At 41.6% G+C, this 27,845-nt stretch overlaps 2 protein-coding genes across 5 annotated transcripts in view; one reads left to right on the forward strand and one right to left on the reverse strand.

Moving 5' to 3' along the window:
- Positions 1 to 17,941, forward strand: part of TRIM71 (tripartite motif containing 71) — a 65,116-nt gene extending 47,175 nt beyond the window's left edge. Inside the window, exons 4-5 of the mRNA XM_064506125.1 lie at positions 6,970 to 7,104; positions 10,101 to 17,941. Coding sequence (XP_064362195.1) covers positions 6,970 to 7,104; positions 10,101 to 11,552 — 1,587 coding nt within the window. The 3' untranslated portion in view covers positions 11,553 to 17,941. The remainder of the gene's footprint in view (positions 1 to 6,969; positions 7,105 to 10,100) is intronic.
- A 4,178-nt stretch (positions 17,942 to 22,119) lies between these two features.
- The window catches only part of CNOT10 (CCR4-NOT transcription complex subunit 10), a 38,874-nt gene continuing 33,148 nt past the window's right edge, over positions 22,120 to 27,845 (reverse strand). For 3 of the 4 annotated variants that reach the window (XM_064506126.1, XM_026098698.2, XM_064506127.1), the window contains 4 exons: positions 27,446 to 27,481; positions 27,236 to 27,363; positions 24,141 to 24,216; positions 22,120 to 22,415 (listed from right to left, as the gene is read on the reverse strand). In XM_064506126.1, coding sequence (XP_064362196.1) covers positions 22,261 to 22,415; positions 24,141 to 24,216; positions 27,236 to 27,363; positions 27,446 to 27,481 — 395 coding nt within the window. In that variant the 3' untranslated portion in view covers positions 22,120 to 22,260. The remainder of the gene's footprint in view (positions 22,416 to 24,140; positions 24,217 to 27,235; positions 27,364 to 27,445; positions 27,482 to 27,845) is intronic. The other variant, XM_026098699.2, reaches the window with a different exon arrangement.

Consider the following 27,845-nt stretch of genomic DNA (forward strand, 5'->3'; position numbering starts at 1 on the left):
ACATGTGTAATTATATATATACATATGTGTATGTGTGTGTAATCATGTTATGTAATGTGTGTTATGCACTTGCATAATAGTAAAGCACCGAGTGCTCCCATTTAGGGTTAATTTCTAGGTGAACAAGTTAAAATACAATTTGATCTCTGTATGCTGGCTGGTTTTTAAAATAATTTTTTTAACTGCTCTTCTAGCCCAAGCCTTCAGTTGCTCTTGCTAGGGTGTTAGCAGGTGCCAGCAGGGCTAGGTCGTTAGCAGAACCTGGAGGAAGTGACTCTGTTATCTTCCAGCATGAAAGGCTTATGAGTTGGTGGTAAGGAGGGCCATTAAAAGCAATGCCTCTTTGTCTTGCAGGAATACACTGGGGATTCCTGTGGGGAGGCAGTAAGAAGCAGATGAATTGGAACCTGAACACCTTAACTTTAGGGGTGTGGGGGGGTACTACAAGAAACTTGGTCAGCCCAAGAAGGAAGCTGTTGAGTTGGCATCAGCCTTCAGCAGAGCTTCCTTACAGGTTTCTGTGTGGATCTGTGCCACGGGGAGGCCAATACCTGAGAAGGATGGTACTGCTGTGCCGCAAAGGATCAGTCTGGGGTTGTCACATAAGTTACTGGAAATGGATGAAAATTAAGTCGTTTCAGGGTGCATGGCTTTGTGGTCAGACTTTGCAGGTTTGAGAATCTGAAATGAAGCTTGGTAGACAAAATGGAAGCTAAGTCCGTTGTCCTTTTATAATGGCCCAGGTGGAAGGCTCAATTAGGTCCTTAATCTAAATCTAGGATTTTTATCAATATGGGTTGAATTTCTTTAGGTATTCATAGTTATTTTTTTGTGCTGTGTTTTAGTGAATTCTTTAGATTAACATATGAGCAGGTGTTTATCAGGGAGAATGGGTTTTACATGTATCACTGTCCAAACTGCTGTTCTGCCTGAAACTTTTAAGGGAGAAAGTCTGTTCTTGCAGTACAAACCAAAATGACTTAGTTTATCAGTTTATGATATTAGTTAACGTAGCCTTTAGCCCTTCCTGCATCAAAGCTGCCTTTTTTTTATTATTATTATTATTATTATTATTATTATTATTATTCTGTTTACCCAGCATAACTGAGAGATCGCTAGCTTTTCACATTTTGGGAGCTGAAGTGTTTAAATTAGCCCAACTATTTTGATTTTTTGCTAAAGCCATGCCTACATTACTGCAAAGCCACTGCTAGGACAAAATCCTAACATCGCTTCTGTAACTTTACTTCTGTATAAGATCTTCCAATTCATTTCTATAGTAGAAAAACTGTATGAAGTGTGTACCCACTCTTTGATGCTGGTAGAAGCTAGCTATTGTCCTGATTGTTTTATCCTGCTCTAAAACAGTAAGTAGTTGCAAAACTCTGTAATTGCAAAATGCTCTCTATATCTTTTTGTTACCATAAGGAACTGAAAATGAACAATATCATGGATGCTGCATATGGAACACCTTTAGCAATGGTGGAAGAGGGCTAACTTGAGACATTTAGATTCCTTAAGGTTTTTGTATATGATGTGCTTGTATTTAACATGCTTTTAAAGTTAGAGAGGGGTTTATCAGAGAATATACATCTCAAGGGTTTCTTGCCTAGATATCCTAGTTAGAGGATAAGTTTCCTCTTAAATTCTTAGTGAAGATCTAAATCCTCTCTATTGAGGTAGGGTAAGTGTATATTTAAGGTTCTTTACACAGTATCTGTGGTCTGTTCATCCCTGAAATGCTGAAGGGAGTCCTTGGAATAAAACAAAGAAAACCAGTTTGCTTTAAAGTTGAACTTACTCTCCAAAAATTTGCACCTTCATTTGAAAATTTAAAGGGGTTAGCGGATTTAAAAGTACTGGGATTAATGTTTGAAGAAAACTATTACACCCCCCCACTTTTGGGAGATGAAAGAAAAAAACCCTTAAAATTGATGCTGTCATTAATGGATTGCAACAGCCTTGCTACATCTCACAGTGTTGCTGCGGTTGTGTTCCACACCGTTTTGTGTTGTGTTGCTGTGTGTTCAAACGAATAATTTTCTGAACTGATACAGATCCAACATCATGACATTGCATCCAGATTAACAGACTGCTCTTTCGGAGGCCTCTCTAAGTAGCTGTGTTATGCTATGTGGACATACTGATTTAACTTGGGTACAGGACTGTAGAAACTGCACAGTGAGGGCATCAGCATCTGCTTTTCTTGTTCGTAGTATCTGTCACCACAGATGCTCTGTAATGATTTTTTTTTTTTCCCTCTCTCCTTTGAGTGGTGCACACTTCTGGCCACAACTTTGTATTAAAAAAGCCTCAATAGTGCAAATTTGGAGTAGTGGTGTTTCCAGAACATTGCCTGACTTAACACTTTCTATTGAATATAAAGATGGAACTGTCGAAGGCTTTTTGCTAACTTGAGGCTTCGGTTTCTAATATCCAATAGAAGAGAAGAAACTGGGAAAATTGTTGAAAATGGCCATTTTACAGAGCTGCAAATCCTGCTTTGAACCACTTGTTTGTACTTCTATGTGTCTGAATTGACTATGAAGGTCTATGATGCTAATTTCACTTGAAATTGCTACTGCTGAATCTTGCCATAAGCTGCTTTGCATTGTGCTGCAGCATCAGTTGCCATTTCAGAGCCACTCTAGCTGCAAGCCCATTACTTCAAGGATTGGGGGGAGGGTTCAGGTTATGAAATGTAGCTGAGGGGGAGTTCAGAGGTGTCCAAGAGGACACCTGGGGTCTGATACAACTTTGTTCATCTTTTACTCAAAGCTGGCTGCAGCCTATGGGAACTGGCTGGGCAGGTCTGGGTCTGCAGGCTTACCCTGGAAAGGAATGTTTGATTTACTGTGTTGTATGCAGGCGCTGACGCCCCAGCCTCCGCTGCCAGGGACGCTTGCACGTGGTGGGTTTGTGTGGGGTGCCAAGTCTTGAATATGTAAAATGCTGTATGAATTAATAGGAATAGCTAGCTTGGAGAGTCAGCAAGGCAATTTTTTCAGTTTGTACAAAATGTCTGGAGAACAAAAACTGAGACTTGCACATGTAGTAATAGTTCTCATTAAACACTCTGAAGTCTGAAAGTAGAGGTAATATTGCATGGCAGTTGTGTCCTCTCCTGTTGAAGTCTGTTTTTTTGAATGTTTTATGTTGCTATTTGGATAAGCTTGTAGAGAACAACCAGGAATTCTGAAATATCCTGGAAGCAGTAGCTAGTGATAGATGTCTGCAGGGCTGAATTGCTCTCCTTCGTGAAAACATACTGGTCTCTCTGCCCTGCTAGAGGCTTGAATTGCAAGGTTTCCTTTGTCATGGCCCTGTGGAACACCTCATTACCTGCACAAACACTGTCATTGCTTAAATTTTAATCTGAAGAATTGAAAGTATCAATATCAATCCTGAAGTCTGCAAGATGCATTAGGAAGTCCTTCCTTAAGAGCAGCAGGACAATAGGATTTCCCCTGCACACGTGTGCACATGGACTGACATCCTGAATGGAAGGAGAAGTGTCTTGTCCATCTTTGGCCACAGGGAAGTCATGCAAGTGAATAGGTATAGCTGCAAATAAGTGATTTACTGTAGCAACCAACAGCAAGGGCCAACATAGTTCGTATCCCTCTCAACTTCAATAACTGAACCAGATGCTTTTGTTAAACTCAGCCCTTGTCTTCTGTTTCCCAAGCATGTGAACTGGCTAACCATCTCATTAACAAGCCCTGGAATAGTTATCACCTGCCCTTAGAGTTCATCAGTACAAGGTGCTTTCCTTTAAGGGTTTGTTGTAGATTGTGCCTGACTAGGACAAGAAATGTTGCTTCTTTATAGAAGATAACTTGCCTGCCCTCCCTTCCTCCCTTCCTCCCTTCCCCTGCTCCCCACCCAGTCACTACCTGCTACTGTGTGTTTGCCTGGTCAGCCTTCCTAGATTGTTCTAGCTTGTTTGGACATAATGAGGGATAGTGCGATCTTGTCCAAAGCTTTGTCAGCATCTTGGGCAGTCCAAAAATAACCTGTTTATTAGCGCTTTAGTGTTTCAGGTGCCCTTCAGTGCCCTTCTGTGAGCTATTCCAGCCTCAGATCTGTAGAGTGAATCAGGGTGGCATCACGAGTTATTGGTAGACAACCTCATGCTACAGAGTGCAGCTTCTAGAAGCTAGTGTGTATGGGGATGTGTTCATAGCACAGTTACTTACCCTGCCGTAACTGTGGTTCCTACAAAGGGAAGATCACAAAATCTGCAGGGATTAATACCTCTCCTGCTGTTACAGAGTCCTTGAGGTGGATTCTGGTTTTGATAAAGTACTGTGAGGGCAGTTGGGATTGCTCTTAGCTATAAGGTATGAAAAAGAACACAGGCCACAGTCCTAATCAATGCTGCTGTTCAGAAAGCTCAAACGAGTAAAACAAGACCTTTCTGCCTCCACAGGCATCCTTGCTGGGATTGGAATATGCATGGGTAGTGTAGTTTTCCCTAGCACTTAAATATTTAAGGAGATACTTATTTCCCTTTGCAAAAGCAGGAGGGTGTTTTGCTGTATGTAGTAAGACTCTTCTAGGTTAGTTTTGAAGCAATGTAAGCTTTCTCCCTGTAGTAGAAGCTGCCTCTGTATTTGAATGGTGAGGCACAGTAATTCTTGCATTTAGACCACTTCCTGCAAGGACAGAGTTATTGGCTTACATGAAGTCTTAATCTGTGCGCAGTTGTGACTTCATCTGTGCTTTGCTAATTGTTGTAATGGGATTTTCACTTTCGGTGGTCTTGAAGCATTGAGTCAGATTTGTCTGCCAGAAGCTTTGCATGAAGACAAGTCAGGCCTGCCTCCAGTGGGAGTGGGGTATTTGGACTGTCTCTGAGTCTAAAGCCTTGTTAAAAATGCAGTCAAGGTGACAGAGCTGGGAGTTGCATGAAGAAGGAACCTGCTTCCCCCCCTACAGAGGGGTCTTGAAGCAGCAGTCCAGTTTTCTTTTACCAAACAGTTTGTTGTTGGCTTCCTGATATTAAAGACCAAAAACACTGCCATTGTCTTTGAGAGTTTTCTCATGGTTGCCTTCATCTCATCTCCAGTTCTCTGACCAAGTTTTATGGTCTTTCTTTTTCCTTTCAGTCCTCTATTCTCACATGACTTGAAAAATACATTTAATTTAACTTAGCTGTTTTAGAATAACTGTCTGAAATGAAAAATGGTCCAAGTGTCAGTGCAGTTCTGCTTTTATGAAGATGCTCTACTGAGTGGTAACACTCCTATTATTGGTATAAATTAGCTACTGTTATATTTGCCAGATCAGATTCTGGAAATACTGATGACTAACTTCCATAAAAGATAACAAAAAAAGCCCTTGTCTGACTTTCTAGACAAAGCTGGGTCACACCAGATAGATTGTCACACGAGGTGGCTCATTGATTAGTACATGCACATGTACAGAATTAAACTGAGGATATTTGCCAGAAGGCCCTAAATGTACTACTGTAAAGCCCTTAGCAAATTACCTTTTTGCCTTCTGTTTATCAAGACTGCATTTCTGAGGAACAGTATCTTGGATAACATCACACGTGAGGCACAGCTTCCTGAAGATGCTTTCTGCCAGAGCATTCCTTCACCATCTAGGCTCAAACAGCTCAAAAGTTCTGAAATGGACCAGTATCTCAGACCAGAATGAGGGAAAGGCATTGTGAAGCCTATCCTGAAATGCTGTATTTGAAAACAAATACCCATGGATGTTTCCATGGCTTTCAGTATGTAATGAGGAGAGCAAAGAAGTAAGTTCTTGAGTTCCTTTCTCAGTCATCAACAAACTAAATTCTTGCCAGCCAAGCTGCTGCAGTGCTGTGTGGTGTAGGTCTGTAGGCAGTTAGATAATTATTTTCAGTATGTTGATGTAAGCAGCTCCAGAATTCCTAAATTCTAGAAGTAAAAAGATACTGTAATGTGTCTTATGAAAGGATGAAAGAAAAATCAAGTGTTTGCTAGTACAGTCCCATACAACCCTTTTTTTTTTTCCCCTTAGGATTCTGTAACTAATGCCTTCTGACTTCTTTAAGGATTCACTACCTCATCTGTGCACCTAATGCTGATTCACTACATGGCAGAAGTATTCAAGGTTTAGTTCTAAAGATCCAGCTAATTTTTGCTATAAAACTTTTTCCTTTGTAGTAGTATTGATCCTTCAGATGTGCCTGCTCTTGTTTTTGTGCTTTTCTGTCCCAATTTGTGAAACTGGGAGCAATTTGAGAAGGAAACAAATTCTGTGATTTTTTTCTCTTTAAATGAGAAAAGAGGTTTAGTTACTGTACATGTTCCTTCCAAACACATTCTGCATGTTTGCAGAGCGCTACTACAGAATGCATTTCAATACTAGTACTTTCAAGTATTAATAAACAAATTAGCAGTTTGGTCTCTATCCAAAGTGTGGATAACTATGTTAATGTGTTTTTAGTAATCACTGTCTAGTTTGTTGTGTGGCAATTCTCTTAGCTATTTATATTCTATTAAGGTATTTCTGTGAAGCTCTGATGCATAGATAAGTCTGTTTGCTACAGTGCCATTTCTTACTAGAAGCAGTTAGTGTTGTGTGTGCTGCAGAACACTGGTCTGAACCATTCTGAAGACCAAGAGAAACTTTGGACCCTCCATACGCAGTAGAACCTGAGCCTGAATGTCTGTATGTGATTCTCTTACATTTGAGTTCACATCAACTGCTTGCTGGAATTGCACCGGAAACTTAATCTGTGGTGGTGATGCAGCAGGGTACCCTGAAGGCTTAAACCCCATGTAATGGACTTTTTTAAATTATGTCAGTTTCCAGTGGTTGATGTATGAAATGGATGAAGGCTTGGTAAAACTTGAAGAGTCACTTTGTTCCTCCTGCTGCAGGCATAGGGTTAAATGTAAGAGACAGTTCTCTAATGCAGTTTTAATTGGTTTGGCTGAACTGTAAGTGTGCTGCCTTTTTTTTCCTCTCCAGCTGAGCATTGAACAGGCCCAGGCTGTGGCAGAGCAGGTTGAGATGAAAGCTAAGGTGGTACAGTCTGAAGTCAAAGCAGTGACAACTAGACATAAGAAGGCCCTGGAAGAGCGGGAGTGCGAGCTGCTTTGGAAGGTATGCACCTAATATTTGTATTTGTACACTGCAATTGCTGGCAGTTTTAAACTGGAAACATGCTCTTTAACTGGTACAGGGTCAGATTCTGATACCATCCGAGGAACACTGTCTCTGAGTTGAAACACTACAGTTTCAGGGGGTTATGCTGCTGTCCTGTAGGGAACAGAGTGCTGGAATCTGTGCTCAGATAGTTTTGTATTGAAGGTGTCTCTTCAATATTGGAAACTGGGGGTGGGGTGGTGGTGGTTGGTTGTGGATTTGCTTTTCAAATAGGGACTGCCATATCCTCACACAAGCTTAGCCCCACAAGAAAGGTAGGCACTCCCCCACTGGCTCAGCTGCAATACCTCACAGCCCTGGAAAAGGGGCAGTCTCCAGTAGTGAGCCTGGGGAAGTGTCTTTGATACCTTGTATTCAAAGAAAATGTCTTTAAAAACTCTTTAATACATCATTGTAGAATTAAGTACGGCTTATATGGTCCACTTTCCTTTACATGCGAAGGAAAGAAGCAAACTTTTTTTCCCCTCTTTGGAACAGCCTAGTAGGAATTCTACAAGACTAACTTTTATTCTCACCACATCCAAAAACGTATTTTACTTTCAGTAAAGGTAGTGTCCTTCTCTTTCTGGTGGAAGGGAGGTAATAACACAGTTTTCTGCTGATAGAGTAAAAAATAGACTGCAATAGGAGCATCTACACAGTTCTAGACTTCTGCATTCACTTCAGTGATGCATATGTGGTACGTACGTTGTTGGCTGCACCCCCTCAAACCCCTGCCCTCGCACTGCAGTAGGGACAATACCAATAAAGTGTCTATTTCAGAAAGGTAACATAGTGGTCATGGCTTTTCTCTGCTTGCCTAGAAGAAGTTGGTTTGGATCAGGCCTTTGGTCCAACTTGTTCAGCTGAACAGAAACCCCCTTAGTCCTTTCAAATCAGTAATGAGTCGAACTGACTTGTCCTATGGCTCCATGATTGCTAAATTTCATACAGGGCAGGGAGTAGAAATGTGTGGTCAAGATGGGAGAAGCTTAGGGATGAGTAGGCAATACTCCTGTAATCTTTGGTTGCACCAGACTAAGTGCAGTAAGAGACCAGGACCCATGTGGCTGCCTGTGCTGGCAAAATGGGGCAGGATGAGTTATTGCAGGCATGGCTGCATGGGCACATGCTGCCAGGAAGCAGTGCCATCCATAAACTGCTTCTTGCCTTCCACTTCTCCAGCAACACTGACTGGCACATTGATTTTCCGGTTTAATGTCTGTTGCCAGCAAAATGACCACTGTATTGGTAAGAGTGTAGTATCACTGTACCTAGAGTAGTTCTGTGCAATAGTCTCCTGATGGAGATGTTTGTATGTTTTACCATTTTTTCTTACAGAATGTGGACTGTAAGCTTAAAGAATGCACTTTATAATTACTGTACTTCTAATGCTTCTTTCTTGAGGCAATTAGATTGAGGGAAACAAGTTTGCTTTCCACTGTTAGCTTTCCTGAGAAGCCTGACAGCCTTCTCTTAATTTATTCTTAGTACAGGAGAAGAAAGTTACCCCTAAGCCACTTGTATCTCTAGAGGCTACATAAATGCACTTTATTGGGATATCTGCATTGAGAACAAGTTCCCTTTAGGTTATAAACAGACCTTTTGAAGGAAAACTGGGTTTTGGTAGTAAATAAAATTTAGCCAGAAAAAAAAAAAAGCAGAAAGCTTAAGCCCTAACATCAAGAGTGATGTTAGTGAATAATTTTGGGTACCAAAGCTGAGGCACTGAAAGTGCCCCAGTTTGCTAATATCCTCTGGAAACTTGTGATTTTTCTGATGAGCTTATGGAGGAAGCATCTCTTCAGTTTTTTGAAACACACAGGTAAAACCTGCATGCTGTGTAACTTTAGTGAAATAGCACGTTTGTGTCTAGTGAATTTCTTCTTTCATCTGCTCAGTACTGTGGCAGGAGTCTTTAGACAGTGAGTTGTTCTTCACTACTGTATTTTGCTGGTTGGTCTGAATATTTGCTTTGCTGCGGAACAATAATGCAATGTATTTTTGCAGCAACAAAGTAATTACATGTTTCACTTACTTTTACAAAGCAGATGTCTTTGCCAGATGGTCTAAAATCTTTTTCAGAAATAAAGAAAAGAACCACAGGCATATATAAAATATGGTTTGTTTACAACTATTTGTTTGAGCTTCAGTCTCCCAAGTAGGACCTAGCAGCAACCTTCTGTGTCCTTTTAAGTGACATTTTAAGGTGTCTTGTAAAGCAGTAGCTTAGCATGATTGTCGGTATTTGCAATGAGGAAAATAACTGAATAATTGGATCCTAAAAGTCCTGGAGAGAGATGTTTGGTATTATCCGGTCACATACAAATAGACTGAATTGAAATCACAATTCTGGCAGACTGGGAAGTAAGGAGAATCCACTTCTATTAGCTAATGCTGACTCCTAGCCTCAATCTAATGTGATAATTGCCCACCTCCTGAAACTCAAATTGGCCTCCATTCTCCTTTTATTAGAGTAGGGTCAGCCTCTGCTTTGTTTTTTTTTTCTTTTTTTTTTTGGGGGGGGGGGAGGATCATCTTGAGAACCCATAGAAAATCCTCTCGAGTCTAAATAAGATGTGCCTTCTGATCTGTTGAGTGCCTTATGACTAGAAGGTAGAATAGCAGTTTAGGAAGGAGATCATTATAAGTTAATAAACAAGCAACTCTTCCTTTCAAATGGCATAACTCCCCCACACACACCCTGAAAGATGCATGTCACAGGAGTGATGTTTATCTGGATAGAGTTGCTTTTGTTCATTTCTCTTCTTCCTCATCATGGTTTCTGAAGGTCTTGTTTTGCAGTTCTGTTTGGTTATTGCATCCTGTGACAACTGCTTAACTGTTTTTTATGTGGAAGAGTCACATTAGGAAATATTGCTGTGTCTTTCCTGATATAAATGTTCCACATCTCTGTTTCCTCTCCTCTTCTATTCCCTTCCTTTCCGCACAAGGTGGAAAAGATTCGTCAAGTCAAGGCTAAGTCACTCTACTTGCAAGTTGAGAAGTTACGTCAGAACCTGAATAAGCTGGACAACACTATTAGTGCTGTCCAGCAGGTCCTGGAGGAGGGCCGTACCATGGATATTCTTCTGGCACGGGACCGTATGCTGGCTCAGGTGCAGGAGCTGAAGAATGTGAGGGGCCTTCTCCAGCCACAGGAGGATGACCGGATCATGTTTACTCCCCCTGATCAGGCATTGTATATGGCCATTAAATCAATGGGCTTTGTCAGCAGTGGGGCTTTTGCTCCTCTGACCAAAGCTACTGGGGAAGGCCTCAAGCGTGCACTGCAGGGCAAAGTAGCCTCTTTCACAGTGATAGGCTATGACCATGATGGTGAGCCTCGCCTTTCTGGAGGCGACATGATCTCTGCAGTGGTGATGGGCCCAGATGGAAACCTGTTTGGGGCAGATGTCAGTGATCAGCAGAATGGGACCTACCTGGTCAGCTATCGTCCACAGATGGAGGGAGAGCACCTGGTGTCCGTGATGATGTGCAACCAACACATCGAGAACAGCCCCTTCAAAGTCATGGTGAAATCTGGCCGCAGCTACATTGGTATTGGGCTACCTGGGCTCTCGTTTGGCAGCGAGGGAGACAGCGATGGCAAACTCTGCCGCCCCTGGGGCGTTAGTGTAGACAAAGAAGGCTACATCATTGTTGCTGACCGCAGTAATAACCGTATCCAGGTGTTCAAGCCATGCGGGACTTTCCATCACAAGTTTGGCACACTGGGCTCCCGGCCTGGCCAGTTCGATCGGCCCGCTGGCGTGGCCTGCGACATCTCGCGTAGAATTGTTGTGGCTGACAAGGACAATCATCGTATCCAGATCTTCACGTTTGAGGGGCAGTTCATTCTGAAATTTGGGGAGAAAGGAACCAAGAATGGGCAATTCAATTACCCATGGGATGTGGCTGTCAACACCGAGGGCAAAATCCTGGTCTCCGACACAAGGAACCATCGTGTTCAGCTGTTTGGGCCTGATGGTGTGTTTCTGAACAAGTATGGCTTCGAAGGGGCACTCTGGAAGCACTTTGATTCCCCCAGAGGTGTGACTTTCAATCACGAGGGCCACTTGGTAGTGACAGACTTCAACAACCATCGCCTTTTGGTCATCCATCCAGATTGCCAGTCAGCGCGCTTTCTGGGCTCGGAGGGTACTGGGAACGGCCAGTTCCTGCGCCCCCAGGGAGTGGCGGTGGATCAAGAGGGGCGCATCATTGTGGCCGATTCCAGGAACCACCGGGTGCAGATATTTGAGTCAAATGGTAGCTTTTTATGCAAGTTTGGCACTCAGGGAAGCGGCTTTGGTCAAATGGACCGTCCTTCAGGTATAGCCGTCACCCCTGATGGCATGATTGTTGTGGTCGACTTCGGAAACAATCGAATTCTCGTCTTCTAATCTGTGTTTGAATTAGGAAGAAACTGTCTCAGGGAAATTCTTCTAAGAGAAAATGAAAAAATACAACGTTAATTCAAACCTACCTCATCTTTAATTTTTTTACAGATGAATGTACTTATCTTTTCTGCAGGGAGTGAGCCTGTAAAGTTAAATTCTATCTACCTCATTGTCCTCCCTTCCCTCCCCTGTTTTTTCTCCCCCTTCCCCTCCCCACATACTCACAGTTCAGAAAATTTTACCTCTCCCCCGGATGGGGTTTCATGCACAAACATGTGTTGCTGTGCACATTAGGTGATTTGTGTGGTGAATTCTGTAGACTAAGCCAAAAAGGCTCTATATAGTTTTTTTTAATGGAGGGAGGAAAAAAAATAAGTAATAGGTATTTTGTAGAGAATTTGTGTTCTTGATCATACTGCAGTTCTGTGGGTTGGGGACATGGGAGGGGGGAATTTTTTTGAATTGCTGCTGCAGCAGAGAACTCTTTCCTGTTCTCCTTTTTATACCTCAGTGTGTTTGATTTACTGGTGAGCAGTGTCTTGTTTCCAGAAGACTAAACGATTTGTGAAAGTGAGTGGGATTCACTCGCCAGAAAGAGCAAGTTCGCATCTTTTTTTTGGCATTTCTGTGTATTTTTCTAAAAAGCAGTAATCAAACAGCACAAAGCAAAGCTGATAAAAATGCACAATATTTCTTTAAGTTTAAACCAAATTATTCATTTTAGTGGCTTAGTACAGTCATTATAAAGTTTAGATAAAAAGCAAGGCTTCCTTTAATGTATCCTGTCCTTTGAGTATTTTTTTTTTTACCACTTTCACCTGAAAGTTGTTAGGTTGTTTGTTTGTTTAGACCGTTGCTATTGTTTTTTTTTTTTTTTTAATCAGTATGTGCAACTAATTTGGATAGCAGCAGAGGTTACAAGGAGCATCGAAGTAGGGAAAATCAAACCCTTGATTTAAGGTTGTTTCTTGTGAAATGACTAGCTTTTATTTTTTTCTTCCCCTCCCTGTAGAGAGACTTTAAGGGAATAAAGTTGAATGGATTTGTTAAAGCAAAGTGGTACCTTTTCCAAAAATAAGAATAAGCACAGCTTTGGAGATTCAGGGTGCGTTTCAGAGAAGTCCACAGCTTTTGTCTTTTAAAGAGGATTGCAATACCTTGATCAGTGACAGAATATAATTCATCTCATCCTCTGCTTCCCTCAAGAGCTGGATTGAAATGTTCAGGAAGCTTTATTTTAGTTTTTAGGGTGGGGCAGGCCTGTGGCCGTATGTACTGTTTTGCTATAGATCTAAGTAAAAAGTTACCAGCATAAAGCAAGCTAGATACACATAAAGCTTTGCTGCTTTATTCCAGGGCAGTACCAAAGAATTCTGTGTAAAATAAATTAATCTGATTCTTTAAAGCTTGGGGGCAGGGGGGACTAGCCTTATTAGGGATATAAACTTTTTCTGAGAAGCAGAGACTTTTTGGAAAGGTTTGGGAGAATGGAGATCATCTTAGTAAAACCATGTTGACAGTGAATCCCTGGAGGTCTTTAGTTTGTTCTTCAGTTTCTTGCATTCCAGTTTAGCTCTTAGTACCGATGTGGTCTCTAGAGAGCTGTTGCTTCACCCTCTGGATAGGACCTTTGGTGGCAAACCGGAATGGTTAAAGTAGGGAACAGAGGGCTTTTCAATCACACAGCAATGGAAGAGTTCACACATCCGTACTCTTCTCCTTGGAAATGCTGTGAGATTTGCATTATTGTTTGCAAGAGAAGATCTCTGAAACAGAAGCAAGGTTATTGTCAGAAAGGCTGAAGTGCCTTACCGCCCTCCAAGGAAAGGGTTCATCTCTTTGCCAGCCACCATGCACAAAAGTGACCTGAGATTGAAAGGCTCTTTACAAGTTTGTGAGAAATCACAAGGTGCACTTTCCTTGTTGCTGCTTTCCCCTCCAAGGAGTGTTAACTTTCTGGGTTTTGTAGAAATCCTGATGCTGTGTGCAGGCAGATAGCTGCTGCTTAGAAGGAGGCTTAAACTAAAGGGCTGGAGAGCGACAGCGATACAATGAGATGGCTAAACCTCTTTTAAAAGAAGGGTGAGAAAAACACCTTAATTAAATAAGATAAAATAACTGTGCTGCCTTTTAGCCAAAGCCTCAAGGAAGCAAACTCTTCAAAGCAGTATGTTTCAGCTAGGCTTAATCTTAGGATAGCATGGTTTAAAAATTATCTTTTAAAGGATGATCTTTTATAGAGATGTCTGTCATTAAACTTGTGTGGCCATTCAAAATATGGGTATGAGAGAAAACTAATTTACATTTAATTCTTTCAAGTTTTACTTCTGTATGTGCCTCCCTTCTTGGTGGTGGCCTGCAGTTGTGACATGTCCATGTTTGTCTTGTCTTATTCAGTCCAAGAATTATTTGTAACTTGGGCTGTGAAAACTAATTAGCCTGCAAGACCTAGATACCAAAGAAAACTGGTTTTAAAAGCTTTAATGTTTAGTTTGCAGTGTCCTTGCATTTATCCTACCATGTCTTAATAAAAATGCCTGGTCTCTTCCTATCTTGACCAGAGTGGCTGTCAGTGCTGGAGTATGGCTAGAAATGCTCTTGTGCTTTAATGCTTATTGGGTCCCACCCCTTTCTCTGAGCTTGGGGAAGGGAATTTTTGGAGAGAAAGTTAAGCATGTTTGGCATCTTCATGCTGAACTGTAGAAACATTCTTGTCTTTCTTCAACCTGTAGTGCTTAGATGATGGCAGACACTGAAGTTGCCCTTTGCTGTTTTGTATGGATCCATTGCCCAAACCACCAGTCCCGTTCTTCTATCAGGAAGAGGAATGACTTGATCTTTAAGTTGCTGTCTATTTAATTTTGGTGAATTTGCCTACAAACCAGATGATTAGGCCTCAAGTTCTTGACCTCACATGTTGGGGAGCTTTTTGGTTTTAAAAACACTACTATTTAGCTACCCAAATTAATTTCTAATCTGTTTGTCATAGATGGTGCTAAGCACACTTGGTCTCATTGATAAGTAGTATAGCTTATAAAATGGAATGTTTTATATGCAATGAAAATAAGTAGCAAAAATATTATACAAGCTTAATGCCAACATCAGATGCCCCATAGGGGCTTTTAAAAAGTAATACGTGGATCATAAACAAGATTCAAACCTGGCTCTTTTTTTTTGTTTTTTTGTTTTTTTGTTTTTTCCCCCATGCATGTTCTCAGGCTAATGCCCCAGTATCGTAATGTGTGTGGTAAAAGAGGGTACAGAGGAAAAGCAAAAGTGTGAAGTTGGATTGCAGACCAAGTGTACAGAGTAGTCTGAACTAGTGGAAATGGCTGGGAGAAAGGTGTGAGATGAGCTTGTTCCTCTCTCTTAGCTCTGGCGTTGGGGATCAATAGATTTGGATTAGCAGACTTGTCTACTTTGAACTCCCAAAGGAATTTAACTATGCCAAGTTAAACCAGTGGCTCTCAGTAAACTTTTTTTTTGATGAAACATTATCAGTGGTCAGATTCTTGCTTTTGCAGGTTCAGCCTATGGAGCAATCCTGCCCTTTCTCAGAACCGTTTAAGCAGGAATTTCAGTAGCAAATAAGCAGATAATTTTACTGCTTTTATTTAGTACCCTTTAAGTATAATTTATTTGGGAAGCCTGTGAACCTAAACTATAAATAAGGTGGAGGGTGGGATAACACACAAAAACTAATGCATATTTTAGGGCCAGACATAACCAAGTTGGGAGAAAGAAGAACAAGGCACTTGGATATGGCATTCCTGTGGAATTGCTGGAAAATGGGCCCAGTCTCTTTAGCTAAATTTGAACCAAAATTGATTAATCTCTAAAGACAGCAGGTTTATAGGCTTATCTGGCCATATCTTATTTTACTGCTTCTAATGATCATGAGATTTCTGTGTTTAGTTCTGGGTGGGTGTTTTTTTTTTTTTTTTTTTTTTTTTTTAAGTGCCAAAGTGTCTGGTTTTGTGGGTGGTGTGTTTTTTTTCTTTTTTTTTTTTTTAAGGAGTGTAAGCCAAATGGTGCCAAAAGAAAATAGGGTATTTAAAAATAGAGATGTTTAGACAAACAGTTTGGAGCTGTATAAAAAATGAACACTGGTACTTGCTTTAGACAAATATTGTACCTTTGGTCTTTGAGTCCTTGGGAGTTTGAAACCCAGTTTGCTGTGGTACAAAATGCACAACTAGAGATGCCACTTTTTTTTTCTTGAAGTTCTACCTCAATTTGCAGAACTAAATCATCTACCTCAATCATCAGACAGGTTTGAGAAATAATTGAGAATCTGTGTGGGGGAAGGATTCATCCTGCCTGTTGGACAAGCATTTTAATTGAAACAAGATACTAAGTGTGTACAATGTGGTGACTTCTTGCTTTTTTTTAAATTTTCCACTGCCTGCCCATGGAAATATTAAACTGTCCTTGCTAGAGAAACTGTAAATAAAACCAAATGTTCATCTATTGGACTGAGCAAATAGAAACACTTTAGAGTTTGTTCTGCTTTCACTATGAAGTATGAAAATGTAAACTCTTTTCAGTATTATGACACTACTAGCTGACACGACATACTTCATTTTCATTTGCAGAGTTCCTATGTCCTTAAGACCTTTAGGTCTCCTCTCTACAAGAGAAAAATTTACTTTTATGCATGCCTACAAATATGCCCAGTTTGGAAAGACAAAGGTTATGATTTCTGTAAACACAATGCTGTACCAAATGCTTGAAGGGAATAAGATACTGATTTTTTTTGACTTGGTGATTGTATTTGTAGTTTTCTTGACACAATGGGATTTTTTCCACCATGACAGAGCAACCAAGTTCCTATTCCTGGAGAGCAGTTTAGGTTCTGATATTCTTTGGAGAGGCAGTTTAAAACCAGTACGTTGGGGTTTTTACGCGACTTTAATAGTGACATGCAACATGCCCTGTGTTTTACCTGTGGAGTAAAGTTGCAGAAGCACATTATCACAATATTGTATTGAAAATCTTTTTCCTCCCTTAGTTGTATTTGGGGGTGACAGAAGTGGGTACAGGAAATCCCTAATAATGATAGACTGGGTTTGGTAAATGTTATGGTGGAAAACGTACATTGTCTCTAAGTGATCTTACGGGTTAACAAGCCAGATTGGCATCTCTTTCCATCATTGTTTAACCAATAATGGTTCTAAAAATGCTTTGTGTACCTGCATGGTCTTAGACCTTCTATTAATGATTGTATCAACCTACAAACTCAGGTAGATAATTTTTTAAGCTCTTTTCATAGAGCCTTACTGACTGAATGTTAAGTGTCTGTGTAGTGATGTAGTTAAGTATCTTCCTTTTGAACTACCAGACTAGTTTAAAAAAAAAAAGTCCTTTTCTAGGTTTGTAGAATACTTCTCAGACAGCGTAGTAGTTCTCCCTTCAGAGGGAGAGATGTCTGTTCCTGGGTTTTGTTTTTAGTTTCTTTTCTAAAATGACTAAGAAGTTTTTAACTAGTTTGTAAGGTGTGCTTAGTCACCCAAGTTGGTGGGGGTTTCTTACGGTATGTGACTATTGTTTGTACTGTGCATTACCTGCCATGCCCTGCTTTGTTAGTGCACAATTCGCTGCAAGTAGTGAGGGTGCTGGACTCATCCCTACAGTTTAATGTGGTCTTTTTTGTTCAGGTGTTAAATAAGTAGAAACTGGAAGCCTTGAACAAATGGAGGTTGTCCAAATGAAACCAGTGTGACAAACTTGCATTTTCTCACCTTGTCGAAATGACCGTAGATGTATGGCTCCATCTTATACACTAGTAATTAAGTCTTATAAGTTTTGTTGTCTTGATGCAGGTTGGCATCAGGATCCAGAATGACTTTGTGATATTGGGCGTCTTGAACCAACTGAATTGGTTTTGTAGTTTCCTGTTCTGCTGCAGTTGTATTTCTCTTCTACTTTAGTGATTAATCATGCTGCTCTCCTAATAATAATAAAAACATCTCAGCAGGACAGACAGTGCTCTGCTTTTAATGAGCTGCTCGGAGCATTTATAACTAACTGATAATGAAACTGGCTCTGACGAACTCCCATTCTCCAAAAAGGGCATCTCATTTCTACTTGGACAAAGTGACATTTTTAAACTTAAGATGTTGAGTACCACAAAGAAGAAAGCATGACAGGTTTTGTGCAAACTTTTGTGTAGGATAAGTGAGCAAAATGTTAGAACTCTTGTGTTAATGGAGGCTTCTGAATGTATCTTTGTGGTCCATAGGGAAGGCTGAAGGATGTAGCAAGGAGATGACGTATCAGCTACTGGCAGCCTTAAAACAAAGTCAGTGTCTCTCTGGACTTTAAAATGTTCCTATGCAGTTTATTTTATTTTTGTTTAATCAAATAAATGTGAGGAGTTTTTTTCATGGCAAGTTTGTGTTTGCATTTCTGTGTGTGTATTACCCAGCCAAAGTCATCTCTCCTCTCAGGATGCAAGGAGGAGAAAACCTTTCATGAATTTGAACCTGGTTGCTTTCAGTTAATGACACTCTTAAACACTCAGACTAGAGGCTCTTGCTTTGAAAGGGGAGTGGAGGAGGAGTGAGGAGTGTTAGGTACTACAGAGAGAAGAGTTTTCCAAAAAAAAAAAAGTCAAACTTATTTGGTTGTTCTGTGTGTGTGTGTGTGTTTGTGTGTTTTGTGTGTGGGTTTTTTTTAAATTATTATTAAAGAAGCCCTGTTTTCATGACTGGAGTAAGTACTTTGTTACTAAGCTCCCCATCTGTACTCTATGTGATTTTTTTTTTATTTTATTTTTTTTTTTTTGTCCCCCTCCCTTCCCCCCAGTAATTTGCCAGAAAATTCCTGTTAAACTTTGTTAGGCCGACCTATAGGGCTGTTTCTTCACCTTTGCAACTGAAAGCAATGCTTTTTGAGTGACCATGCGAAGCAACACCACACCAGCACTTTTAAAGTGCATCAGACATCTTGCAGCGTGGACTGTTGTGAAGGTTGGTTGAAACTTACCTGTCAGGTAAGCAAAAAGGTGCTCCTTATCCTTACTACTTTGGAAAACATGTTGAAAAGAAATGGCAAGAGGGGGAAGATGCTCTTCAGCAAATAAGGTTTGAGAATGAAGGCCGCTGACTGCATTCGACATGGTGGCAGATAAAACATTATCCAGAAATGTTACCTATACTAGCTTTTAGAAACAGACCTGCTTTCTGGCCCTCGCTGTGTGTGACAGCACTGCGAATGCCCAGCATCCCTGTCTGCTCTGTTCATTCATCTTCCCAGTCCTTGAGCAGAGCCCTCACAGCTCCTTCCTGCTGGAGCAGCAGTGCAGACTGCCTTTGTAAGCTGAAAGGAGAAAGGGATGGAGAAGGCCCTAGGGTGGAGGAGGAGGAGGGAAAAAAGGCTGTTCAGGTAAGCTTCAGAACTGCTGAATTCACAAGCTTTGCAGTATGGCAGACTCTCCTTATTCCCTTGGCATGTCTGCTCTCTCCCTGAAGAAACCCAGTACCTGGCTTTGATGCCATCTGCCTTAACTCAGGTGGGTTAAGGCTAGTTGCCTGGAGCTCACAGAGCACCCTGAGATGGTCCTGGCACTGCTCACCCAGCCCCTCCACCTGCTTGCTGAAGCCTTTAGTACTGTGCCAGCATGTGGGCTGAGGAGGGCTGGGGTAGTAACCGGTTTACCCCTGGGCTTTCCTGGGAACTGGGGGAAAGGGAATGCTGCCCCAGTGCAGAGGGGTGAGATCAGGGCTTGCCAGGCTCCTGGAGACAAGGTGGGAGGCAAGAGGAGAGAGACTGTGCCCAAACCTGCATAAGCACTGTTGACTGTACTGCCTTAACACAGTACCTGTGCTGTGGTGGTACTGCTCTTACCCCAAGAGACCTTGCAGTTTAGTTTGCTCTTCACTTCTTTACCATCAAAGCCTAAAAGTAATGAAAGGGAAAAGACAAGATTGGGATGCAACTCTGTAGGGATGGCAGGAAAGCAGGGAGGTTCCTGACCATGCTCTTCCTAGAATGAATTTATTTATTTGTATGTTGAAACTCTAAACATCCGAAACAGTCACCAGCCCTAACCACTCAGGTAAGTAGCAGCAGTGCAGAGGAGCAGGGACAAATCCCAAAGTGGCTCCTGTCCCTGCAGCCCTGTGGAGCAGGCTTTGTTATGGACGTGTTAAAGATGACTGGTTCTGCTCACATGCAAATACAGCTGCGGTGAGATGTGCTGGTGAGATGTGCGGTAGCTGGGAAACAACTGCAGCCTCCGTGCAGCCCCGAGGGCACTGCTGCATGCCTCCTGGCAGAGCTGGGAACTGCTGAAACAAGGCAGCAGCACTTTTTGCATGTGAATACCCTGCATTCCCAGGGGGACTGGAAAGGGAGAAGAATCTTCTCTATTCAGAAACCAAGACCACACAGCAAGCATCTTTAACCTTTTTGTATTTAATCAGTCAATCTACTTTGACTTGACAGATGCATCAGCTCTCTGTTCTCCCTCCTTTTAGGAAGAAAATATATCAATCTTTCCTGTCTAAATATCATTGTTAAAATTCAGACTGAATTTCTCCCTCCTGCTAGAGGACAGAGTGAGAAGCACTCATACCACTGCCTGCACCAACTGATAGTACAGTCATTGAAACAATCAAGATGAGCTGGTCATTACTTCAAAGCTTTGAAAAGTGGGTGTGTGGGGGCAATTATTTGTCTAAGCAAGGAGGGATGGTACTGATTCTTCAACCTCTTACTGTTCTTTTTTTTCTTTTTTGAGCTCTTCCAAGCAGAATAGTGCTGTTATGTAATTGTTAGTGTCCTATTCAACAGTGACATGGGACAAACAGCTGTAGTTATTAAATATGCAAGTTGCAGAATAAATGTACTATTCCTCTTCTGTCAACTGTGGTTTGTTTGTCCATGCTCTTAGCAGGACCCTTGCCTATATGAATCGGTGAAGGGGGGGGGCTGCAACGCTCAAGTTAAGCTTGGAGAGCAGAACTTGCCAGTGCTGCAGCCCAGGTGGCCTGTGGTGTCCTAATGCCACTTGGGTAAGTGACCTTCCCCTCCAAGGCACTCTGAGGGGCTGGAGGCAAAGTACAATGCTAGCAGCAAGGCAGCACAGTGAGATAAGGCATGATCCCAGCTCCCTAGGAGAGATTATCTGGACAAAGTCTCAGAACAGCTACAACTGCACACACAACCACTAGGGAGGATGCAAGGAGAGTCACTGCATTCCACCCACACCCTGATAGCGCTTTAAGCCCCAAGGCAGGAAGGCTCATTTCTTCTACTGTTTGCTGCAGGTAACCAGAGATTCCTTGTTAATGCTGCTGTCTTATACCTTTTGGGTTGAGCTAGAGAACCTTTCCTAAGAAGATGACCACCACCATCCTCAAAAAAAAAAAAGAAAAAAAAAGAAACACCCAAAACCAATGCATGCTACTGTACCTGCACCACTTGTGACCTCCCTCTTTCTGCACAGAGGCAATCAGTTAAAAAAAATATTGCCCAGCACTGGTCCTGCACTGATGCTTACTGCTGTATGCCCCCCCCCCCCTTTTGGGGCGGGGGGGGGGGGGCACTGACCCCAATTTCAGCAGAAGCTGGCACACTAGCTGCAGGGCCTGCTGGCCAGCCAGCTCCCTCCCTTCTTTCCACTTTTGGCAGGCTGCCTTTTGATTGTGAGCCTGCCTTTGGAGACCATGTAGCAGGAGCTGCACATAAGGGCCCTCTAGTTCATGCTACAGCAGCGCAAAGGTCTGTAAGCAGACAGGGCACTTGGCCTCTCTCACACGCTTGCTCAGCACCTACCCCTCCAATGGTCTCACTCTCAAACTGTATCCATAGATAGACAGAGATAAATAAAAGGCTCTATGCCCCCTCACACATTTCTGAGCTAGAAAGGGGCCTGAATGGGCTCCCTGGCAGCTTAGCTGGTAGCAATTTTGCATGTGTGTGCACCTACCCACCACCCCCCCTCTGTCAGACCTTACAAACTGTAGCACAGCTTCCATTTTTAAGGATGACTGAAAGATACCACTCAAGCCAGGTACTGACAAGCAGGCTGCCTTACAGAGAACTGCACCAGGCTGGTTAGTACCAGGACTTTCATGGGAAGCCCCGGAACTGTGCTCAAGCTTAAAACCCCCCCCCACCCCCCCCAGCCACAACTGGAAGAACAACTGCAGCTTTAGCTGAGCCAAACCATCATTGCTTGGAAACAGGGCATGTGGTTTGCATTCCCAAGCCCCAGTGTTGAAGGAGGTTGGAGGAGGCAGGATTCAGCTTCACATGCGGCAAGAACAGACTCCAGGCTGCTGCAGGTTAGAGCACTAGAGCAAAGACTCTTGTTTGAAGAATGAGTTCAACTCAGATTAAACACAAGGGCAAATACTCCTATACTCCTACTTCAGTTTAGAGTAATGCTGTTTTCAGTTACTTGCCTCTCACCTGCTCCCATGACAAAGGACAGAACTTACTTACATATTTCATTAACCACTTTTTTACTAAGTAAACTGTCATGCCTGTTTAAAAATACAGTATGTATTTTACTCTACTCTAGTCCTTTTAAGAATAACTTCTACAAACACCTCCAAGCATGCCCTTTTGTTCAAGTGTTTTATTAAAAATTTACACAAATAAACACACTCCAGTACTCCTGGTATCTAGGTGTCCTAGGTTAAAAAAAATATACAAAATCCCAGGCCCTCATGGGAAGGCAACAGCAGGTTGAAGCAGGACCTCACTTCCTTTGAACAGTGGTGAAAGCTGGCATCTGAATGGGCTGGATTGAGTGGACTGGCTGAAAAACAGGCTTCTTCCGCATGTCAGAGAGTGTTTTCACAGAAGGGAGAAGCTGGTTTCTCTTGATGATCTGCAATGCCAGCTGAGTGTTACCTACAAGACAACTTTCAGTTAAAAACAATACCTTTAAATGATCTGATTCATTAACTGCTGTCCTCAGAACACAGCTGAAGAGCTGTGGATCCAGTTCCCTGCCAGTGCTGGGTCTGGAGCACATACACCAGCAATCTTCCTGTTCAGGGAAATGCTGATGGAAGTGTTACAAACATATTAAACAAAAGTAAACTTAAAACAGCAGTACTGATTGATTCTACTTAGTCTTAGCTACACTTTACAAGAGACATCAAGCTTTAACTTCAGAGTTAGAAGACACCACAGCACTTTCTGAACTCCTGACAGGCATCTTTTCTCACTCCCATGCCCATAGTGAGACTCTGGATCACCAATTCCTCACAGCTCAACAGTACTGGCACTATTTCAAGTTTCAACTGTTCTTAAAAGGAAAAAAACAACTTTCAACTGCATGGAACATCAATTAAACAACAATATATTTGGAAAAAAACAGCTCTGTTAAAAATTAAACCTATAAAATTGTAGGAGAAAAAGTGGCAAGTTCTGAAAAGAAAATTTCTTCCTCTTATCAAATACTGTCCTTTCACAAAAAAAATTGTCTTTAGCCCCTTTCAGTTTTACTTAGGGGAAAGGAAATCCCACTTCACACACTTCTGCTCTGTATTTTTTGTTTAGAGGAACAGTTTTTTCCAAAAGTTCCAACTTAAAAACATCTGTATAAGAGAACCTTTTTCTTAAATCTCAATTCTGAATCCAACTACTCAAGTCCTCCCCTTCCTTGCTTGTAATGCAAGCTAGCTAAAGGGGAACAAGTACACTGAGCATTTCACAGCACTCAGATACTAAGCCCCAAGGGGCACAGGGACATGCCCATGGAAGCTTCAATGGGACCGCTGTACCAGTCTCCTCACACCACACAGTTCATGTGCAAGGTTTCTAGTTCCTTTTCATATAGGTTTTTCATGAAAACAGGGTGACCCTTCAAGAAAGGTTTTAGAACAGGTAGTTACCAATGTTACAGGCTTTGTTACTGTACTTGCCCCATAACTCTTGGCATGGCTTCTTTGTAAAGCTTGGATTTTAGTTGTTGCCTTTAATAAGAAGCCTTTCAAGCCCTCTTTTTACAGTATAAACCTCGTCAAGGACATGAAAATGCTTAATACTCAATCTTCAGTTTTCCACAACTCAGTAATTGATGGCATTTTACTGAGCCTTTCCGATGCCACTGATTTCTGGAGAGAGATAAAGTATGGAAGATTTCGACCCAGAAGATGAATGTTTAGAAAGTCAGGACTGTATCAGGATTGCAATAAACAGTTTTTCAGGCTTAACAGTAGGAATTGTCAGCCAACTACTACACTTGAGGCCAACTGCCTTGTACCAAAATGCTCACTGTTAGGAAGCCATAAGAAACCAAATATTTGCAAGTAATTACTCTTCCAAAGATTCCATGGAAGCAGGGTGTAGGTACATGCAGCCATGGCAATATAAAGTGGCAACAATGCCTGAAGGCTGTGGTTGAAAATACTGGCACAGTGTAAAGACTATGAATGAAAGCACTACCCTCTTCCCCATAAATTCCAAATCTAAGTCTACAGTACATTTCAAAACTTGAGACTTTGAGTTGTTGCAAACTTCAAAGAGAAAAATCTATAATATTGAAAGTGCCAGAAGTTACATTCAACATTCCAGTTTACATATATTAAAGTTGTATAATGTTGGGGAAAAAATAAGCAAGTTCTTTACCATTCTGTAATTCAAGATACACAGCCAGCAGAATAGCCTCTGGAGGGATCTCTTTGGGATGGATCAGCGAAGCAGCCTATTGCAAAAGAAGGAGGGGATGGGGAAAACAAGTGCTTAAGACACAAACGTTCTGCTTAAAGAAAGAGCCCCTTGACAAGACTGTTAGCATCACTGGGGGGGAGGGGGGGGGGGAGGGGGAAGGGGAAGGGCAGAAATTTAAACTAAGAAAGATTCTTCCAAACTAATACACTCCATCAGGTTCGTGCATGCAAGGAGAGACCGAAAGATTATCTGCCTTGTAAGATTGTTTCACACTAATTAGCAGCACCATCTGCTCTATGCTTATGTCAGTATGAATCAGTAATTCTTGGGCCAATCTACAGGCAGTTTTCTGGTGAGATGACAGGTGAATGTAACCTCCCTTGCTCTGAAGTTCAGAATTCATAATTAACAAGGATCATTCAATAGCTTTCCATATAAAATCTTTTTCAGCTATGAAGTCCAGCAGGCCATCTTCTACATTAGCTCCAGATCTGACTCTCTATCCTACCTACAGTATATGGGGCACATGCTGTGATTTCAATTTGGCTAAGTCCCCAAGCTTCGGCTGACAGGCAATGGGAGCTGAGGGTCTCCAGAACAACACAACTCGGCAGAACTGCCTCCAGTCGTCCCCCCTACTCAGTCTCACCAGCTTCTACACCTGGAGTCAAGCCATGTATCACCAGACTCTGCTTCTCATTCCCCCCATTCAAACAAAAAGGACCCTCTTCACATTTAAGTCTTAGTGGAAATGGGGAGGAGAAAGAAGAAAAAAATGAAAGAGCACTACTAGTCCTCTGAAAGGAAAATGTGATTCCCCTCCTCCTTATCCTTTGCATTCCCTCTTGCCAGGTCACTGATCATCATCATCATATTTGTGGTTAAGTATCACAGTAGTTCTGCTGGGAAATGCCCAGCCATGAACAGAAGCAAAAAAGACAAGATAAGGCAAAGAGGGTGAGACTGTGTTAGAACTCATTTCTCTCCCCCACCTCTGAAACCTGCTGTTTACAACTACATTTTAAATGTGAACATTTGATATTGCCAGTACAAGGATGACTCATGATCTCAGTAAGATTAAATCCTGCAAGTCCAACATTTCCATAAGTGCCCAGTCTAGCAGGCAGGGGGGAAAAACAAAAGCAAAACAAAACCCCCACACACATTTGTCTCTATTGATTTATACAAATAAATTGTGTTTGAGACTGACCCAGCTTCTGAGAAAGAGAGAACACATCTGCACCAATGGCAAAAGGTAACAGTACTTATTCCATATTAAAAACAGGTCCGAGATGGAAGATTTGCTACAAGGATACCTCATACTTGTGCCTACATCTTTCTAAATGAAGCTGATGACAGAGCTGCTCACATTTTAATACCAAAAGAAACCATTTAGTTAACAAGCTAAATAACTATCAGCTGATCTGGCCATCCACTTAAACCTATACATTCTTTCACATCTGGCAGTTCAGGATTTAACACCTATGGACATGGGTCTACTCAAAGGGAGGGAGTAAGCAGCTCCTGACAGACCTGGTCTCAGCAGATCTTAATGGGGACACAATTTGACCATTGACAACAGAGGATCTTTTTCATCCCTCCAGAATATGAACTCTTCTTAAGGGTTAGGGGGAACTATAGGAGCGTAAGAATTAGGCAAACTGAAATCCAAAGCCAATCTGTTTCCTCAGTCCTCAAGACAGACAGACAGACAAGTTCTGGAAACTTAGGCAATCGCTGTTTTTTGTCTCCAAACAATTTTCATGCAAAGGTTAATACCTGCAAGCATTCAGGGCCTGACCTGCTGTACCACCTGGCTTAAGAACTCCAAACCACCATACAAATATTGTCCTTTTAAGAAAAGTCTTTCTCAGGTGACTTTCGGAATGAACAACTGGTAAGTAAACAATTTTAAAACTATCCTTACAAACACTTTTAGACAAATACTGACGAGTATAAGTCTAGAATACCACTCATAAGTTAAATGCTTTATAACAATTCTTTTGGCTTTTATTTGGTGGCTCATCATAGCCCAACTTTACCAGCCAGGTCAGCCACATACCTCCTTCTAGCAATGGATGTGCGTTCTCCATTGTGCCCCCTCATACAATATAGCTGTGTACATGCACAATTAATGTGTGCGTGCAGGACAGAGCTGAGACTTCCCAAAAGCACTGGATTTATTGTAGATGCAGAGACCAACTATGCTGATGGCCTTACACTTGTCTGGACTTTACAGCCTAAGCACAAACACCTGCCCAACCCTAAGAGGCCTTGAGAGGAAAAAGAAAGGAAGACAACTGCCTTAAGCTGTTGCAAAGAGCTTCAGAGAGTTTGAATCTGTTCAGCTATATAGCTACTATAAAGTAATTAGGAAGACTGCTGTTTCATTTAACAGTGCAATAATGTATTTGAGTAGTCTTCATGACAGACAGGTATGACTGCAAAAGAGATGGACAAATTGAAAGAGATCAGTCCCAGCCAGGAGAAGAACTGAATGACACAGAGTATTAAAATGGTGAGTTTCAAAAGCAGTACCTCAAAATTCTTGGGGAAAAAAAAAAAAAAAAAAAAAAGAGAAAAAAGAAAAAAAGAAAAGAGGCAGGTATGAAATTTACCTCCAGCAGAAATGTAGTTTGTTCTCACAGCCCTAAAGTTAACAACTTATACTTTGACTAGCTGATTAAAGAAAAGTACACTCAAGGCCCTCAAGAACTTTCTCCCTTGAAATATGATGATTACTATTGGACCTTTAAAAAAAAGGTTAAAAAAAAAGTGAAATGACTTCTTAGTCGTGTTCCACTACTTCAGTGTGATCTAGGAAAAAAATGCCTTCCACTGTCATACTAAACTGTTTACACAAATAAGAAGTTTGGAACACCCTTGAAGTTATTTAATATAGACTGGTCATAAAGACAGAAGAGAGCTGCCATCACAACCAAGTCAGCAAATAAACCTGACCTATGAAATCAACAGTATTTGCAGTGATGTGAAGGGCACTTTGAAGGAAGCACATTTACCCATCAAGCTGTTGTGAGGTTTGTTTTACATACCTGATGGAGACACTTCCGAGCTTTGTCATATTCGCTCCTCAAGCAGTAAGCGCTTCCAAGGTTAAACAACATCATTGTTCGTGCAGATGTGACTGAACTGGGATAACACTGGGGGGTCTGCTTGCCAGCTGCAATTAAAAAAAAAAATTCACACCTGAGCTGGCCAAGATAAGTTTCAGTACTCTGCTGAATATGATGGCTGGTACTTACAAGATTCCATCGCCTCATTTTCTCCTTTGTCAGACCCTAAAAACAAACAAACAAAAGAACCCACAAAAGCCATTATGTTCTGTGAGCTTCTTTTTGTAAAGCTTATTACAAAAATTATAATTTCATGACAGTAGCTACAAATTTGATTCTCCCTTCAGGGTCTGACATTGAAGACGGAGAATGTATCAGTTTGTTCTAAAGTTTGCATCACTTAAGACTTTCTATCCTTAACGTTTTGCCTCTCTAAGAACTTTTTTACATCTGCAGATGGGAAATAAAGCTTAGACTGCAGACACATCACTCGGATCAGAGCTGCTGTAGAACTAATTACACAGATGAGCTCTGAAGTAGTCTTCCATTATAGAATACACACTCCCAACTGGAAGTGTTGCAAGAAGAT

This window comes from Dromaius novaehollandiae, chromosome 2, assembly GCF_036370855.1.
Source record: "Dromaius novaehollandiae isolate bDroNov1 chromosome 2, bDroNov1.hap1, whole genome shotgun sequence".
In the NCBI taxonomy this organism is placed as follows: domain Eukaryota; kingdom Metazoa; phylum Chordata; class Aves; order Casuariiformes; family Dromaiidae; genus Dromaius; species Dromaius novaehollandiae.